Below are 20,384 nucleotides of genomic sequence, written 5' to 3'. Positions count from 1 at the left end.
TTCTTACACATCAGCAGTAGAAATCATCATCGCATAGAAAACAAAAATATTTTCTAACATAGCAGAAGCAGCAAATATATTTCCAATAAAACAACATATATTTGCTGGCATAGCAGCAGTAGAAAATATCATCTTAATGAAAACAACATATATTTTCTGGCATAGCAGCAGTAGAAAATATCATCTTAATGAAAACAATCTATATTTCCTGGCATAGCAGCATTAGAAAATAGCATGCCAATGACAACAAAAGTTATATGCTAGCAAAGCAGTAGCAAATTTCATGCCAATGAAACCATCAGATATTTCATAACAGCGAAGATCGTGCTAGCACTTATCATATATCCGGACAAAATAGCATTTGAGAATGTCAATAAAAATACTTCCTGGTAAACCAGCATAGAACGTATGTATACAAAAGATGTTTTCTGTGAGTTATTTGGTTGACTCCAAACAGGACAATATACAGAAAATCAATGATAACAGAGATTTCCTTTCAAAGTAATTTTATTTGCTAGTTTTCCATATTGATAAAATTTTAGTAGGTTTTTCTATATGAATGGGATTTTGAATAAATTAGCATATTCACCTGCGGAAAAGGTATATTCACCGCGAGAAACGTATCGAGCTTTTACGTGCATACTTTTTGTTAAAAAAAAACAACGTTTGAAGTACAATTGGTTTTGGTAAATAATTGCCATTACATACATTTCTCTCTGAATATGGACAAATACTGTCTTTTGTTTCGGTAAATATGTGGTTTAATTGATTTTTAAAAATCTGATATGCACTTCGGCCGTTGGCCGTTTTCAAAAGTCAATAAAACTACATATTTACCTCATCAAAAGACAGCAAATGTATACTGATTTTGTTATTGTAAAACTAAAGTCATTTTACATTTATAAACACTGTTTTTTCTTTAAAGTATTTATTATCTATACATTGCTTGACACGATGCATTACGTTTGCACGCATTACCGCATTACCATTACGTTTGCACGCATTACCGCATTACCATTACGTTTGCACGCATTACCATTACGTTAACAAGCATTACCATTACGTTTGCACGCATTACCATTACGTTAACAAGCATTACCATTACGTTTGCGCGCAGATTTTGATTACATTTGCGTACATTTATTTTACAGGTAAACTCAGATAAATATAGGTTATAATTCTTATCCATTTATTAATTTATTAAATTATTTTAAATTACAAGTATCCTGCGCACATTTATTTTACATGTAAACTCAGGTAAATATAGGTTATGATTCTTATCTATTTATTAATTTATTAAATTATTTTCAATTACAAGTATGCTGTTCGTTAGTATTAGTCCCCTACTCACCAACGAGAAGGTGAAAAATGGACTTCAAGCAGGATAAGTCCGTTTTTTTTTATCAAATTATAGTCATATATATATCATATTATATATATTTTTATATTATTTTTATTTATAAATATTATCTTTAGTTTTACCTTAGTTTACCTGTAAAGTAAATGCGCGTAAATGTAACCAATAGTTGCGCGCAAACGTAAAAAAATAATCCCCAAATACGCGTAAACGTAATGCGTCCTCTTGAGACGAGGGTATGTAAGGGATTAGACTGGTTTCCCATCGCAATATTCAATATATTACACATAGGGTATGGCTATTAGCTAATACAGGATAGGAAGGGATTTACAGGATAGAGAATAATAATGGACAAATCATAAAGATTAAAAAAACATTGAATAGAGAAAAAAACAATAGGCATAAATAAGAAATTATAGAGAAATATGGGCAAAGGAATAATAGAAAGAAGAAAAAAACAGAAAATGTTATAAAAAAATAAAGAAATTATGAGCCAACATCCATTGATTTTATTTAAAACGTGTTCAAATCACTGCAATGTGTACAACTGGGAAGCTATTGACAAATGTTACAGACAGACAGACAGACAGACAGATCATGATAGATGCTGACATAAACTCAATTGACCGAGTAGTTGAATGTAAATTAAGATTGATTGATTTGTGTTTAATGCCACTTCCAACACTATTGTGTTATGTAGTGGCAGTCAGTTTTAATTAGAGGAAGTCGAATTGCACGGAGGAAACCACTGAACTTCAGTAGAAAAACTGCCTAGGAACCATGCTGACTGGATTCCAACTCACAACCTTAGTGTTGATTGGCTAAGACCACTCGGCCCAGGTAAAGTAAAAATGTTTGCTTTTACTGTAAATGATCTTATTTTAAATGATCTTATTTTTCATGGATGCAATTTTTTTCCTGGAATGGGGAGAGATTCTGTTTGTTGGTACTGTTATTCGCTGTTTTGACAAATTCTCAATAAAAGACTATAGGAAATTGAGGAAAAGATTGTAGTCATAAAAAGTTTAAATAAAAAGAAAGCTAGACTATAGGAAATTGGGAGAAAATTGAAGTCGTAAGAAGAGTAAATAAAATGCTTCGCCAAGCACAGCCTGATTTCTTTATGTACTGGTCTAATGGAAGTGCAGTTCTCTTTTTCATTTTCTTCAAAAATCTGGAGTAAACATTTTAACTTTTAAAATACTGCTGTCAAAAATTAACAAGTTAACAGCCTTTTTTGTTACTGATTATGTGCTGCTTAAATATAAACATTGTAGCACTTCTCAGTGACTAGATAGGGTTGCAGCTTTTCATCAATTTTAACAGAATTATCTTACAGTTATAGAAAATTTGCTTTCCAGTCTTGGTCTTATGTTTCTTCTGAATCTTTGCAGTCAATTTTGTGGTTCATACTCATCATATGAGATTTTTATCAGTCTTCGAGTGCAGTAATTGTGTGTAGAGTGTATGTATTTAACATTTCATGGATAATTTCCAACAGTCAAATTGAAATCTGTAAACATAATTATGTTTTCTTATACCAATTACAAGCAAATTAAAGAATGGGTCACTAAGCCATTCAATAATGGCATACATCATTTTACATCCAAGCCTCTTTTAAACTTTTTTAAAAACAGCCTCAGTACTCCTCAGTGTTTTAAGCAAAGCTAAGACTGGTATTTGGAGTCAAAATATTGAGTCAGGGACACATTTCCATAGGGACTGACGTGTGAGCTTGCATGTTATAAGTATGGACAGTTTTGGACACAACATTCAAGCTTGATACAGCTCTGAATTTGGATTGTGATTGTGTTTTCTGACACAGAATGAATGTGGTCTAAGAACTTAAACTTAAAAACTTTTATCTTGGACATTTACCTATTATGTTCCAATATCCAAAATCTAAATACCTGGTTAGATTCAGCATATCAAAGAACACCAATAATTCAATTTTTGATTAAATCAAATAAAGTTCAATTTTGGACCCTCAAGACCTCAATAAGGACCAATTTGATAACCGGGCCTAAATATCAAAAATCTAAATACATGGCTAGGTTCAACATATATCAAAGAAACCCATATATTCATTTTTTTTTTATATCATACAAAGTTTAATTTTGGACCAACTTTGAAAACTGGCCTCATAAGCAAAACTCTAAATACATGTTTAGATTCAGCAAATCAAAGAACCCCAAGGATTCATTTGTTGTTGAAATCAAACAGTTTAATTTTGGACCTCAATTTGAACCAACTTGAAAACTGGGCCCATTATAAAAAATCTAGATGTTTAGATTCAGCATATAACAAACCCCAAGAATTAAATTTTTGTTAAAATCAAACTTAAGTTTAATTTTTGTCTCTTTGGACCTTTATGTAGACCAATTTGAAAACGGTACCAAAGAATCTACATACTCAGTTAGATTCGGCATATCAGAACCCCAATTATTCAATTTTTGATGAAATCAAAGTTTAATTTTGGACCCTTTGGGCCCCTAATTCCTAAACTGTTGGGACCAGAACTCCCAAAATCAATTCCATACTTCCTTTTGTGTTCATAAACCTTATGTTTAATTGTCATAGATTTCCATTTACTGATACTAAAGTTATTGTGCAAAAACAAAGAACCAGATGCTCCACAGGGCGTAGCTTTATACAACCGCAGAGGTTGAACCCTGAACGGTTGGGGCAAGTATGGACACAACATTCAAGCTAGATTCAGCTCTTAATTTGGATTGTGATTAAATAGTTGACACAGCAAAGGTTTCTGACACAGAATGAATGTGTTCTAATGAACTTAATTTTTTTGTTTTCCCTTAGAGCAATTCACTATGCTGTTGAATATTAATCCTCTCAAAAAAATGAAGAAATTTTCTTTTTATTTATGAAATTTCAAATGAGAAAAATTGAACCCAATTTTTTTAATCACATCCCCCTTTCCCTTATTCCAAAACTAATCTCAATTCAAATTTCTAATGGAGTTTGCAACAATAACTACTCATTTAAATACATCATAAAATATTAAGATGTTAAAAAACTGCTTGTTATCACTGAATGGTAAAGATTATTTTAATTTATCAGTTGGTAGTAAAAAGTGAATATACATTGTATATTGTATATAACAAAGATTTAAGTTGATTCTGGACAAAGAAAGATAACTCCAATGATAAAAAATTCTTGCTATTGCACAATATTGTGCAATTAGATATTTCTTGCTTACTTTTCTGGACAAAGAAAGATAACTCTAATTAAAACAAATTTTGCTATTTCGCAATATTGTGCAATTAGATATTTATTGCCATTGCGCAATACTGTGCAATTAAAAAGACTTGCTATTGCACAATACTTAATATAATAATTTTAGATCCTGATTTGGACCAACTTGAAAACTGGGCCCATAATCAAAAATCTAAGTACATGTTTGGATTCAGCATATCAAAGAACCCCAAGATTTCAATTTTTGTTAAAATGAAACTAAGTTTAATTTTGGACTCTTTGGACTTTAATGTACACTAATTTGAAAACAGGACCAAAAATGAAGAATCTACATATACAGTTAGATTTGGCATATCAAAGAACCCCAATTATTCAATTTTGATGAAATCAAACAAAGTTTAATTTTGGACCCTTTGGGCCACTTATTCCTAAACTGTTGGGACAAAAACTCCAAAAATCAATACCAACCTTCCTTTTATGGTCATAAACCTTGTGTCAAAATTTCATAGATTTCTATTCACTTTTACTAAAGTTAAGAGTGCGAAAACTAAAAGTATTCGGACGACGATGACGACTACGCCAACGTGATAGCAATATACGACGAAATTTTTTTCAAATTTTGCGGTCGTATAAAAATGCTTATTTGGGCCCTTTTTTGGCCCTTAATTTCTAAACTGTTGGGACCAAAACTCCCAAAATCAATCCCAACCTTTCTTTTGTGGTCATAAACCTTGTGTCAAAATTTCATAGATTTCTATTACCTTAAACTTAAGTTATAGTGCAAAAACCAAGAAAATGCTTATTTGGGCCCTTTTTGGCCCCTAATTCCTCAAATGTTGGGGCCAAAACTCCCAAAATTGATACCAACCTTCCTTTTGTGGTCATAAACCTTGTGTTAAAATTTCATAGATTTCTATTCACTTTTACTGAAGTTAGAGTGCGAAAACTAAAAAGTATTCGGACAACGACGACGACGATGACGACTACGCCAACGTGATAGCAATATACGACAAATTTTTTATCAAATTTTGCGGTCGTATAAAATGCTTATTTGGGCCCTTTTTTGGCCCCTAATTTCTAAACTGTTGGGACCAAAACTCCCAAAATCAACCCCAACCTTCCTTTTGTGGTCATAAACCTTGTGTTTAAATTTCATAGATTTCTATTTACTTAAACTAAAGTTATAGTGCAAAACCCAATGTATCTTCAGACGACGCCAACGTCATACCAATATAAATTTTACGGTCTTATAAAAATGCTTGTTTTTGGCACTGTTGTTGTTCTTTTACCTGCTGCATGTTAGGGGTACTACCCCCAAACTCAATCCCAGTATTTCTTTGCGATATGAAACCTTGTGACACAATTTCAGAGATCAATTTATTTACACTAGTTATTGTCCAGAAACTACAAAAACGCTTGTTTTGATCCCTAATTTGTAAACTGTTGGTACCATTTCCCCCAAAACAATTCAAACCTTCCTTTTGTGGTATTGAACCTTCTTTTAAAATTTCATAGAGATCCATTAACTTTAACTTTAATTATTGTCCAGAAATCAAGTTAGTCTTTGAAAGACAATGAGGACAGTCCAGACAACACCAACGAAAACATCAACGCATTATACGAACCAAGATCACTTTTTTTGCGGTTGTATAAAATTACCAGCACAAGAAAGCATAATATTAAGTTGTTATTAGACTTAGACTATAGATAGCCTTCAGTAATGGCAGTAATCTCAGATCTGTTCTTTCTGATTTTCCACTTTTTTATTGATCTGATAAGTTAAGCCCTTTTCAAATGATTATAATTGGTTCTAACGTTGTATAGATACACATATGTCCCAAGTAAGGGGAAGATTAGTGATAACAAGAACCTTTGTGTCTGTCCAAAGTCAGGAGTCTTTAATTCAATGGTAGTCATTTGTTGTTCTATATCAGATTTGTTATTGTGTTATTCAATTTTAAGAACAAACGAAATTCTCAATTGAATTATTTTTACATATATCATGCAGTGGCCATTAATAGCTTGCTTTACTGAATAGGTTTTGCTCATTGTTGAATGCCATACAATGACATACATTTGCTTACTTTTTTGTCGTTTCCTCTTTGGTGGAGAGCTGTCACATTTGCAATCATACAACATCTTCTTATTCTAATATTCAAAATGAGACAAAAAACTTGTAATCTAAACAAACATTTATTCAAAATCATTAAAGCACATCAATATAACAATGTCAATAACAATACTCAGTTTGGTCAGAGCATATAAACAAATGATGTTATTCTTCTCCTTTGTTAAAAAAGATACACCCATCATCCAACCATTTGCTTTGTTCGTTGTTTTTCTTTTAAAATTACACAATTGTAACTTGGAATTTGCTTATCTAATATTTAATGCTTAACCCCTCCCACCTACTTTCAATTGAGTGAAAGGGTTGAGTTGCCATATTCAAAATATCTGAAAAGATTAGACTACTGTATGTAACAGTCTAAGCTGCTAGCTAGATATAGGAAGATGTGGTATGAGTGCCAATGAGACAACTCTCCATCCAAATAACAATTTATAAAAGTAAACCATTATAGGTCAATGTACTGCCTACTTCAAAATGACTAAAATGCCCCCCTGACCCCCTCCCAGGTTTTATTCGTCGGTTTTGTCATTTTCTATTTACATCAAGCAGTTTCATATTACAAGAAACAGTTTAGTGTGATATTCAGGTGCAGTCCCCTTTTCTGTTGTGAGACTGTCCCAAATAATCTAACAAGACAACAACAAAAGAACCTGTTCCATTGAATCAGGCACGGATCCAGAACCCCCCTTTTTTTAGACGATCAATGCATTTGTATGGGGACATGAAGTTGGAAACCCCCTTTTTATAATGGCTGGATCCACCCCCGATTGAATGTCAATAACAAGAAAGCCCAAGATCAAATGATAGGTGTGTCTTCTCCCTGCATAATATAACTCTTTATCACAAGACTCCGATGTTATTTTCATTGCATTATTAGATAAATGACTACATAAACACATGAAAAATTTGATCATGTACAAATATATATATTTTGAAGATTTCCATTAAATAACAGATAATGGCAATCTATCAGAAAACTAAAAACAGTCTTATATTTGGCCTGATCAAGTTTTCCATGTAAACATAATATTTTTTACTCATTATTACATATAGATACCTATTTCATACAAAGATTTTCAATAAATTGTTCAATTAAAAATAAAGAGTCTTGATTGGCTTAAATATTTGACTTTCTAAATAAGTGTGTTTGTTAATGGCAGTGGAAATCAGACTTTTCAGAATAAACCATATGCCTTAAGCAAGTTAGCCCATTACACTTCTCTTTAAATAAACAAAAATATATTAACCTCCAGTAGAGAAACATTGGACCAAATTTATTCCAAATTGAAATCGCCATTTCAGAATCTAATGCATTCTTGGTAATATTTCCAAAAGCATACCCCAAAACCATTATGATTGGTTGAAAACATAAGAAAGAAATTCAACCAATGACGTAACATTGTTTTCATTTTAGTGTACGTACAATGAAATTACCCATAGTCCTCTAGACTGAAAAGCTGATTTAGCGAACTGTGCAAGACCCTCAAACTGTGAAAGTCAAGGTCCTTAAACACCACCATAGTACTAGGAAATAAAAATTGAGTAAAAATCAAATTTAAACTGCAGAAACAAACTCTGCATTCTTAAGAATTAATATAACTTAAATATCGTAATTTTCACAAATGTATTGCAAGATAATTTAATTCATTGTAATGTCTTATGTAATATTAAAACGTAATATATTTCACATAGAATACTGTTGATGTTGATTATTTCTGGCTTACCCTATTCTTAAATATGAAATGTCTCATTAAATTAATTCTTTGTATGAAACTAGACTGTCTATGGTAATTTATAAAAGAGTGCATGATACATAAACTGTTCTTATGGAATTGGATATTAAAGCTGGTTACATTTCGATGGTTCACTATAACATAGATTTCAATGTTTTCTTTTCAGTTTTCATATTGAAATTGTAACTAGCTGTTTTTTTTAATACATGTACTTTCCAAAGTGACCTTAAAAGAATAAGCAAGTGACCAAAGTCTGGCTCTAAGAGATATCTTTAGATATTAAACAGTTTCAAAACAAAACTTTAAGAAATAACTTTTTGTTAAAGATTATTGGAATGAAAATGTAGATTTCTCTGTTCCATAAATTTTTGCATCATAAAAAGTTCTCAACTCAAATTGATAATTAAGAATGGCAATAACATTATGGAATCACCTTTTGTTTTATTCTTCCAGGGAAAATATTCCGACCCCCCCTTTTTTTCTTGGTAATTTTGTTTATGAGATGAACCTTCAAAAGACGCCATTGTGAGAAGTTACAACAATAATTTAAAGTCCAGCATGGATATTCAATTCCTTAAAATCAGTTATTCTTTGTAATGAACACGTCAACAAGATGTTATGCTGCCTAGGGGAGGCAACTCCATAAACCTCGTTATATTTCTTACAAATGAAGTAATTACAAATGTGACATAATATATAGCACCTGCAAATAAATGATTCTATGGAACGCCAAAATGGACAAAAATACATGATAGTCTGACACCCGTAAACTACATCCAATGCCATTTAATTACAAATTTATAACAAATGTTTGAAACAAAGCCATAATTGAACACAAAAATATTCACTTCTAAAATACCATTTTTCTTTTGTTTTGTTTGTAAACATTTTCATTCATCAATTTCAAAAGCACATCTATACTAATCCTTAATATCTATCACAATTGTTAATAGTTTTGTATTTTGGAAGATTAAAGTTAAGTTTGAATAGACCCCCTTAAAAACAAAGCATAAAACAGATTTCCCATTTATATGAAAACTAGAGCTTTTTCCGTATTAAAATAATTTGATAGTTGAAAACAGTGGTTGGAAAAAATTAAACTGGATACATAACAATGAAAAAATACACCATGAATTTTACTTTATTAACCTTTAGCCTCCATTAGATGAAGTTTCTTCCTATTCAATGTTTTTCTGTCCCCTTAGTTAGTAATTTTGTTTGTCACATGATCTATAACAAGTGTTTTAAACAAGAGAAACATTTGCTATAAATCAATCGTTGATGGTTTAAATAAAGTACTTTGAAAAACCTCTAATGTTGTATTGAATTCTGGAATCTAATAAGGCCAAACAAAAATAGATATTCCTTTCATGTCCCCTTGCAGAAGAGAGTAAAAAAGGTAAAATGAATTTATTTTTTAAAATATTTTACAAAGACAACATTGTATGTAGAGAAATGTTCTAGACTTTATGTCTACAACCTGAATCATGCTTAATCAAAAAAAGATTTTAGACTAGGTATGACAAAGTAGGGAAGACATGGAGACAGGAAACAAGATTTTATTTGCTTGGCCTAACTCGAAAAATCATACAGGCTTACAGTAAATTCTATACACTTGTAATGGCATTTCAGCAGCACTATATTATTGAATATTCATCAATGTAATAAGTCATGTGATAAAAATGTTAACCAATGAAATAACGTCATGTGATTTAATGTAAACAAACATATGTTTCAACATTTGATAGCATTATAACTCTACATTAAAATTACAGTAACAGGAAATTGATTATTATCTTTCCTTACATGTTCCTTTTGAAATGTCATACTAATGATTCAAATTTTTTTATTTCAACTGTTTTAGAACTTTTTGGTGGCAAATTTACTTTGAAATTATATGTATAAATGAAGCCAATTCATTCAATTTTTTAAATATAAACAGTTGAAAACTTAAGAAAGAAATATTAAGGAAAATATAATATCAATTAACTGTGACTGAAGGAACATTCCATTTGAATTAAGTCCCTTGCCCTATATTATTGTACATACAACTTTAGCTAAATAAAGAAAAGGCAACATATCACAACCATTCTCCAATATAGTCCGTTCTTCAAGCTTTACAAATGAAAATAAAATCTAATGGTAAATGTTTTTTTACTAATATCATTATCGGAAGAAGTTTTTGAATCAACACAAACTCTTCTTTCCAGATCGAAGACCTGAATTTTACTTCTATATTACCTAATCAAATATACTTAATATAAATTTCAAAAAGAAATCATCATTACGGAAAAAAAGAAAATAAAAAATAACTGTATAATAATCATATCCTCATTTTTTTGTTTTAAATGAAAGTATTGTAACATGTAAAAATAAACTGATCGGAAATAATAATATTCCAAAGTAGGTATGCATACAACATTTGAACTTTTTTGTTATCACGAGTACATTGCATCTATCTTAATCAAAAGGGCACAAAAGGGGTAAAAAAAAAGAAGATTAAAATTAATAATAAAATCAAAATATAATAATATGTTGCTGCAGTGCTTACTGGCCAAACTAGAGAACATACACAATGTGACCGGGAAAATAATTATTAAAATCGCCCCCTTTTATGCCCCCAAAAAACTAACATCACAACAATTACCATATAATAATAATAATTAATAATAGCACAACAATTTAACAACAATATTTACAAAGTCTCACAGCACTTCTTCCATCACAGCACTTCATGTTAACGAGTCTGTTCAGAAACGTAAGTTTTTAAAACGCACAGAAGTCTCCATTTTTTGTTCAGTTATCAACAAATCCTAATGCCCTTTTGTTTTGTGACCGTACTAGTATTAAAATGATATAAATTCATAATTCAGAAATTTTTTCGTTCAGATTTCATATCTTTTAAAAAAAATATTTCTGATTGTCAAAACTCCATTGTTCTTCTGAAACTACATTTGACTACGGTTTTGGGAATAAGGAGACTCCATGTGCAACCTTTTTTTCAAATGCCTTTCATCAAGTTACAAATGGGAAAAAAAGATGCCGTCCTCAGCACTATGCACTATATCGTGCAACTCGGAACCTCTACAGAAACCATCAAACGGCATTTGTGTTTCTATGGCAACTGGCTATCAAGCTGAGCACTGCATTGTTACCGGGATACATATTTTATGATGGCACACATTTGTGTTGTAACAACAGAACTACCGTGCAAATTTAAACAATAATTTATCAAAAAACAATTTCATCATGTGTCTCTTTCTTTTTTCACCTGTTCATAGTTTGGTGACAATTTCCGCGGCGACACCTGTGGAGAATTTGGAAGAGTAAATCGTCTTTGTTTTGACAATAGTTCTGTAACCATTACACCAGAGCGTTGTAATTCGTCTTGTAATATCATGTTATCCCGTCTGACTTGTTCATACAAAAGTTCATATTGATGCAAACGGGTCTGTAATTCTCCATTTATCTGTACATATTTCGAAGTCTACAAAAATAGAAGAATAAAATATAATATCTTATACTACAGCATATAACATTACAAAATAATGAGAATAAAATACAGTTGTTTAAATGATTTCATAGGCTATCATTACTATAGTTTTGTCACTGCAAAAGTTAAGGAAAATCACCATATCATTTGGAGTTGTTCCCCTTTGGTCATTGAACAAAAAATTAGGTTTAAAATTATCATTTTATTCTTTTATATTTATGAAGAAACAAAGTTGTCTCATAGGCAATCATACCACATCTTCTTTTTTATAAGTATGTTGCTTACTCAAATATTTGCAAGCATGCTTTAGATACGTGTAAAAATTATACAATTTATTGTGTTTTTTTAAAATGTCAATAACAAGAATAAATATATAAACAAAATTTTTATTTTTTTGGTGTCTTGAATTTGAAATTGTTTTTTTACAGATGTCAACAACAAAAAATTCAAATGAAAAAATACTCTACAATTTTTTATGTATTTGTCATTTTTAATAAAATAATAAATTGTATAACTTTTTTGTGATTATAATGCAAATATATGTATAAAATACATTTTTTTTCACAATTTTCTTTATTTGAATGTACATTTTGTTTCAAGCATTGCAGTATAAATAATGTATCACATATCACGTTGCTAAAGATGAATCAGTCTGATACCATTTGCTAAACACAGCACTTAAAAAATTCTGGGGAAAAAACTTATACATCGCAATATTTATTTTCTATTGTAATTTTTCACAGCACAAACATAAATTCAGTATCTAAGGATACATATCTGTCAAAGACTGAGATATTTTTCTTGTTAACCATAAACCCCCCAAACCTCATTCCTCTACGGAGGCTGCAGTTGTATTTTTCCCCCGTCATATCCTTTTACGATTAATATGTCTGGGTTTTCCCAGTAAAATGTAGGATGATGAACTTCTATTTTTTATTTCCAAAGGGAAAATGTCAGACACGAGAATCAATATCGACAATCAAAGTCGGGATTTTCCAAAATTTCAGAAGCTGCATTACGGTTTCAGGTCAAATTAATTCTTCATTTGACGTCAGTATTCTGTCATGTTCATACAAAAATACGACTTTTGGAGTCAAACTAATTTTGAAAATTGCTGCAAATGCATGTAAATGAAATCTTGGGGTTTCAAGTTCATCAGCAATGTCAATAAACTGTTAAATTAGTTATCAGTTGAAAAGAAATAGTGTCTCTTTTAATGACTAGTGGGAAGTCATACACGGTTCATCAAAAAAAATAAAATCAAATTAGTTGGATAATTTGCCCAGAATTTGCAATGTCAGCAAAAGACAAAAAAATATCAATTGCAGTTTCCGTTCTCCTTTTTTCCATTTGACATGACATTGGTATAAAAATATTCTTAACTTCCTTCAGTCTCTGAACAGGGATGCAAGAACCAGAGAAAAAGCGGGATGAGGAGGGGGGGATTAAAACAGGATGTTTTGCATCATTTGAAAGCTTGTTGAAATTATTTTTTTATTGTATGACTTTCATAACATCTATACCTCACTGTAACTCGGAGATCAGAAACAGAAATATATGTTGATGCTTTGTAATGGGTTTTGTTTAATGCACATTGGGATTTTAAGTAAATGCACATTGGGATTTTAATTTAATGCACATTGGATTTTTAAGTAAATGCACATTGGGATTTTAAGTAAATGGACATTGGGATTTTAATTTAATGCACATTGGGATTTTAAGTAAATGCACATTGGGATTTTAAGTAAATGCACATTGGGATTTTTAGTAATGAATTCACATACATGTAAGCTACACTTGTATTTCAAATTCTGTCCACAAAATTCCTTATGTTTAATATTGATAATTTCATCTATCTTTTCAGACTTCTTTTTCTAAATCGTAAATTTATGAACTTCTATATTTGTTTAGGGGCCTACCGAAGGACGACTCCGGGTCATGAATTTCTCACTACATTGAAGACCTGTTCATGACCTTCTGCTGTTGTCTGCACTATGGTCGGGTTGTCGTCTCTTTGACACATTCCCCATTTCCATTCTCGATTTTATTCTAATTAAAATGTGGGGATCATTTCAAGACATTACATCTTTTTAAAACTTTCCATGAAAATTTGCCATCAAGTTAAAAATAACATGGCAGCTATATACACATGCCAAATGTACTAAACATAAACCACATAGCACAATGTTTACATCTAATTGCATCTTACTTAATCTATAAGTATAAAAGCATGTAATTATAAAAACTACATTGTATAAATGTGCTGAATGATGAAAGGGAGCCTGTCTGCCTTGATAGCATCCAATTGTCAGCTTGGGTAGTCAACCCTGAGAAATTTTGAATAATTTATTCATAATAACAATAAGTACTTTATTAATTTTTTTAGTAATAAAGGTATAAGGTTATTTGAATATGTTTATTGATGTGTTAACTTGGCAGACTGTCTATAAAACTGAGAAAAAAAGAAAAGGACTATAGATAGGTAAGTTTGTGATTGAAAAGCCTATTTGACACATGAGGGTCTGGAAGGGGATGAACAGAATCTGTAATAATAGGCCAAGTGTAGATTTAATGGGTACACATAAAAAAGAGAATAAAGAATATAGAGAAAAATAGTCAGAAAAAAATAAGGGATAGGGGAAAAAAGTCAGAAAAAAAATAAAGGATAGGGGAAAATAGTCAGAAAAAAAATAAAGGATAGGGTAAAATAGTCAGAAAAAAATAAAGGATAGGGGAAAATAGTCAGAAAAAAATAAAGGATAGAGAAAAAAAGTCGGAAAAAATAGAAAAGGATAGAGAAAAATAGAAAAAAATAATAATTAAAGAGTATGGAGAAAAATAGTCTAAAAATAGTAAAACTTGTGATTGGCTTTGACTTATGATGGTAGATCCAGAAAAGTTAAATAATACATTTGTAATATCAAACTATGCATTTGAAACTAATACTTTATTATTGAATTAGAATGCTCATTGCCGAAGGTCATTTCATGCGAGATACAATAGTAACTTGTTAACATCTTTGGTCTCAAGACTCAAATCAAATCTTCTTATTTGTATTCCTATCCAGTTAGTAAAAACAAATATGTTCCAGGAAATTCAATATTTTATTGACATTATTTCTAGTGCATATCAATATAAGACTAACAATTTTATTTTAAGTAATCTTAGTCATCATAGACATAAAACAGTATCTACCATTTCACCAAGGAGGAAAAGACATTATCTATTCCCAGATGAACTTTGAAACTAGGGAGGCAACACTTTGTCAAAAGCATTTTCTTTCTTTCTGAATCATCTAACTTTTCTAATGGGGGTCAAAAAGTCAAAGAATCGATGGCTTTGATATTCAGAAAAAAACATATTTTGCAAATGCAATGGATCTAATGGAACAACTTCAGAAAAACCTGACAGTGACCCAGTGTCAATTACTATTTATCTTATCAATTTGACTTCCAAAAGGTTACCAGTCTTATATTTGTAGAATTTAATAGCCTCGGCTCCAGTGGTCTGCCACATTAATAATTCATAACTCTTATACAATCTTTCTGAGTCACCTAACTTTAAAGTGCATTGGATAACCTAAGTTTTACAGTAAATTGAATAATATAGAAACAACAAAAAGGCGAATCGACTGTAACATCAGCAAAATGGCTGTGATCAACCCACAATCTATAACAATTAATCTCAATGTAACTAGCGTTGATGGAAAGATGGTGTAAAGTTTAACATGCTTTTTACGTTCCTGGGATAAGGAATTTCCAAGATCAAGTTTTAGGTTTCCTTAAATTTAAAAAAAAAAAGTCTAAAAGGTTTAACATTACACTCAAAAAGAGTAATTTCTGTTAGATTGAACTTAGAACAGGCTGTTATTTAAAGTTGGAATTATTTTTAATTATGGAAATTTTTGATAAATTCCATGTTTATTTGGTATAATAATGTTTTGAGCCGCAGCGGTTCATAACACTTTCCATATAATGTATTTTGTATAGATAGTGTTGTGCGCAGCACAGTACATTCTATTGAAAATGTAATATATTTTTTGTAAAAGAAAGTGTTGTGCGCAGCAGACCATTGAAGTACAGAATAAACATGGAATTTATTAGAAATTTCTAACACAAGAAATTATGAAAATTCCATAGTTAATAATAATTCCAAGCTTAAATAATAGCCTGTTTTAGATTCAAACATGAATAATTAGACGTCCAAACTTATAGAACTAATGAACTGAAAAAACACACTATCCTTAAAGCCTCTGATACAAATATTTATTTTTCACACTTTTTTTACCCCCACTGGAACCTTACTTTAACTTAAAAAGTTATGTCAGAAATTTTCTTCACTGCAATAAATTAATATAGCTGCTGGTTCCTTCATTTACTATCAAAAATAGAACAAAATCGTGACAAGGGGAACCACCTGCTAACTAATTACAATATAGACCCAACTAATTACAGAATAGACAACTAAGTCTACAGTAAAACCATTATTTATATCAGATTTATTGGGGAATTAAGGATTTATTTTTGAAAGATAATAATTTCTATGGGTTCTACTGCCCTTAGGAAAAAAAATTATTAAAAGAAAAATAATTGCTTGTTTACGAACGTCTGGCCAATCCCACAATTTCTTTTGAATTTGTTTTTACAATACTGCACATTCATCATCGAAGATACAAAAATAAAATGCCATAATCATCAATTTTCAATTATAAGTCTTCTCTCCTCCCCAAAACGGACATAACAAAACAAAAATAAATCTGAATAGTTTTTCCAAGTCAATTAAAAACTTTAAAAAAAATGAATAACATCAATATTCATTGATCAAAGTATAAAAACTGAATGCTCAACTTTTTCGCCTGCTTTTGATCAGCACCAGGTAATGGCTCTACACTCCTCCCACTCAGTCAGATTCAAAGGACGAAAATCAATACACAGACTAGCCTAATTTGCAATTTTATGGAAAATCCCAAGAATCTGCTGATCACCTATAAATGCAGCAGGGTTATAATCAATAACAATATTCTGTCTATTGGTGATGCAACTGGTGACCATTTGATTATACAATAAAACTAGGGGCTCCAAATGGGAGAACAAATTCATGGCCAAAAAATATTTTCTGCAAAACGCTGTCATAAACAGATAAACATCTTGTCTTTTGTTTTACTGTGTGTTCATTGTTGTGGGATACCAATTTCTGTGGGTATAAGTGAACTGAGTATTTTAAATGATCATCAAAGTAAATATTTGCTATAATCTAAGACTGTATGGAGACTTTGTTGAGCCATGAAAATAAATATCCACAAAAAATCATTCAAAGAAAAATTGGGATCAAAGACACTAAATGAATCATCAATTTTTCAAAGTATTCCCAAAATGCAATCATAAAACTTTTTGTTCATGGTCATGTATTTCATGTTTATTGTAAAAACTGTCAATAAAATGTATGAGGATGCCTATTTTATTGAATTATTCAATAATCTGTCTGACAAGGTAGTAATTCATGTTAGTTAATCCAGTAGATAATCTCTGACTTCTTTATCTTGTACTATAAAACATATACATCCTCCTTAAGATGAATCTTTTGATCTTTGATGTGTATAAATACACAAAGATTAACCATAATTTATTATGTCTATACCAAACCTAGAACAGCCAGGATACAGGTTATAGGTTAATCTGACATAAGGAAATAATCTGATTACTCTCCCTGGTCAAGCTAATCTTATAATACCACTGGTCAGTCTTTACCTGATTATGTCCTGCCTAATCAACTTAGGCCACAAGAATGTTATTTCATTGAAATATGTTTTATAATATATGAAAATCAGATTGTGGTATGATTGCCAAAGAGAAAGGTCATTTTTACTGGAATCCAAATACAACTATAGGTCATTGTATGACCTTCAACAATTTGATGAAAAATACTGAACTATAAGTCTTATAAAATTTGAAGCTTTTGAGTATAACTTTCCCTTGTTGCATACAACATCTTCTGTCTAATTATTTTGTTTTTGAGTGTATATAATTTACATTAATTTCACTAAGCAAAGCAGAAACTGCAATACATTGATTGGTCAGATGATAAAATAATTATAATTATAATTATAAAATAATTTAGGAGGAATAATAAAATTCATTTTTTTTTGTTTGTTTTTTTTACATATATTTTATTACAAGGATAATTTCAGTAACAGATGGACATATTACATCGTGGTATTACAAGCATAGGTCAAAGACAACAGAATCGTGGGAGTAATTGCATGCCAGATGGTCTAGAAACGAAACCATTGTTAAGGAGCAGTAGCCTCTTTCTCTTTCAACTTGGTGTTTTCAAATTGCAGCCTTGATCATCCATGTTCAAAACATGTTTTTCATTTTATTTCATTCATGGATATAATAAAACAGTGCAAAGGTCATTAATTGTCGTTTTCCAGTTTAAAAAACTTAAGTAGTTTGACCCTACTCCTTATGAATTAAGCTTATTATAATTCTTTCTATAAATATGTAAGAAGGCTAATCATTAAAAGTATACAAATAAAAGAATTCAATATAGATTTAAAATTTAATATACATATATGTCAGACAGACCTTGTCAAACAACCATTATGACATATGACTGTGGAACCACAGAATTAATAACATATTGTCGTATTTCATCTGATAAACACACGACTTTTAAAAATTCTACAGTCTGTATGATTAGTCACTAGACGATGCCCCAGACTACTAAACATACGTTTTTATTTATGGCATGGCACATTTTGCTTGTATGGCTCATTTTGCTTCAAACATATTCTCTTTTGAATTTCCATTTGCATTTTATAGATAAGACCTAGGTTTTCTCGTTTGAATGGTTTTACACTAGTCATATTTGGGGCCCATTATAGCTTGCTGTTCATTGGTAGCCAAGGCTCTGTGTTGAAGACCATACTTTGACTTAACTAAATACTTTCGTGGAGTCTAATTAGTTTAATGTCATTTATTTCAAGTCCTATAGTCTGGTAGAAATGTGAGGGAAATAAGTTTGATATTAACACAGGATAATGGTTTACTTTTACAAATTGTAACTTGAATGGAAGGTTGTCTCATTGGGCACTCATACCACATTTTCTTATATCTATATAGCAAGAACCTTTGAATAAGTATTGATTTTTACCCACAATGTACCAATATATTTAAATAAACCTTAAATTAAGTATATGATCAAGCTATAGACATGATATGTTTTTTGTTTCTATGCCCATGATTAATGTGATTTCATTTCAAACTTTATTTCCTTGTCATTTCAAAATTTGATTGACTGCGAAATTTCATGCATATAGGAAATGAACAAGGTAAAAAATATATAAAACTTGTCAAAAACAGGACAAGGAAATGCAGGGCTGTTATCAAGTTTTTTAAGTCTGCAGTTATTATTTCAGTTTATATATATCAGGAACATGTATATTGTTCCCAGTATATATATGTAGAATCAGGATTATTTAATAAATTTTTAAGTCTGTAGTTATTATTATATAGAAGTTATATGTTGAAATTAAAATGATATGTTCCAACTGTCCCAAAAAAAAAAAGGATTTTTACAGCCTCACCTACATTTTGATCTCAAATATAAAAGAACTTTACACATATAATTTTTTCATGCCTTTTTTTGCCTAAAATTTTTGAGATTGTTATTTCTTATCTGTGCAGTGTGGTATTTGTAATGAATAAGATAAAAGTTCTCAACTACATTCTGATTCAGACCCCCATTTTACCCTGTCAGAAAGAAGATATCCACAAGTTATATTTTTGTATTTGGACTGGTCTACATGCACACAGTTTCTTATATGCAGTCAACAATTATGCTTTTTACATGTTCAAAATTCAGTCACGAGCCAGAGGGGTAACTAAGAATTCAACAATGATAGTAATTCTTAAACAGATTCCACAAATATTCTACACAGGTGTTGTTTCTGGCAAGATACACAGGTAAACGACCTTGATAATATATAAACAACATTTTACAACTATGTAGATAAGGAGACCAGTCAGGGGTGACCAACAGGGGATCAGTATTTACATGTCTAGACCAATACATGCTTACTTTGGCGACTTTGGTTGCTTGGTATCTGTTTCTTTGAAGTTAATTAACCACAATTTTTTACTGGTTGTTGAATCAGTGTAATTTGCAGATGAATAATAGGGAAAGTTGTGGTTAACCTGAATAAGTTCTCATGTACCAGAGTTTATTTTAGAAAAGCACAAATGGCTGAGCTTGAGAAAAAATAGAAGAAGTTTTATCAAATAGTTTTTTTTCAATAAAGGAATTTCATTAATTCAAAATGTACCAAGGCATTGTACTTTATAATGTTTTGAAAATGAACACATTCAAATATCTAAAAAAAAAAAAAAAAAAAAAAAAAAAAAGAATCTGAAATTTTATTTACTTGACTGACAATGACAGTGTCTATATTTTGAAAAG

At 30.5% G+C, this 20,384-nt stretch overlaps 1 protein-coding gene across 1 annotated transcript in view; it reads right to left on the bottom strand.

Moving 5' to 3' along the window:
- Nucleotides 1-6,744: 6,744 nt before the first annotated feature.
- Nucleotides 6,745-20,384, bottom strand: part of LOC134692682 (ski oncogene-like) — a 34,258-nt gene continuing 20,618 nt past the window's right edge. Inside the window, exon 7 of the mRNA XM_063553154.1 lies at nucleotides 6,745-11,918. Coding sequence (XP_063409224.1) covers nucleotides 11,679-11,918 — 240 coding nt within the window. The 3' untranslated portion in view covers nucleotides 6,745-11,678. The remainder of the gene's footprint in view (nucleotides 11,919-20,384) is intronic.

This window comes from Mytilus trossulus, chromosome 12 (genome assembly GCF_036588685.1).
Source record: "Mytilus trossulus isolate FHL-02 chromosome 12, PNRI_Mtr1.1.1.hap1, whole genome shotgun sequence".
NCBI classification, from domain to species: Eukaryota; Metazoa; Mollusca; class Bivalvia; order Mytilida; family Mytilidae; genus Mytilus; species Mytilus trossulus.
The sequence above is the reverse complement of the archived record's forward strand: the minus strand, read 5'-3'. Positions and strand labels throughout refer to the sequence as shown.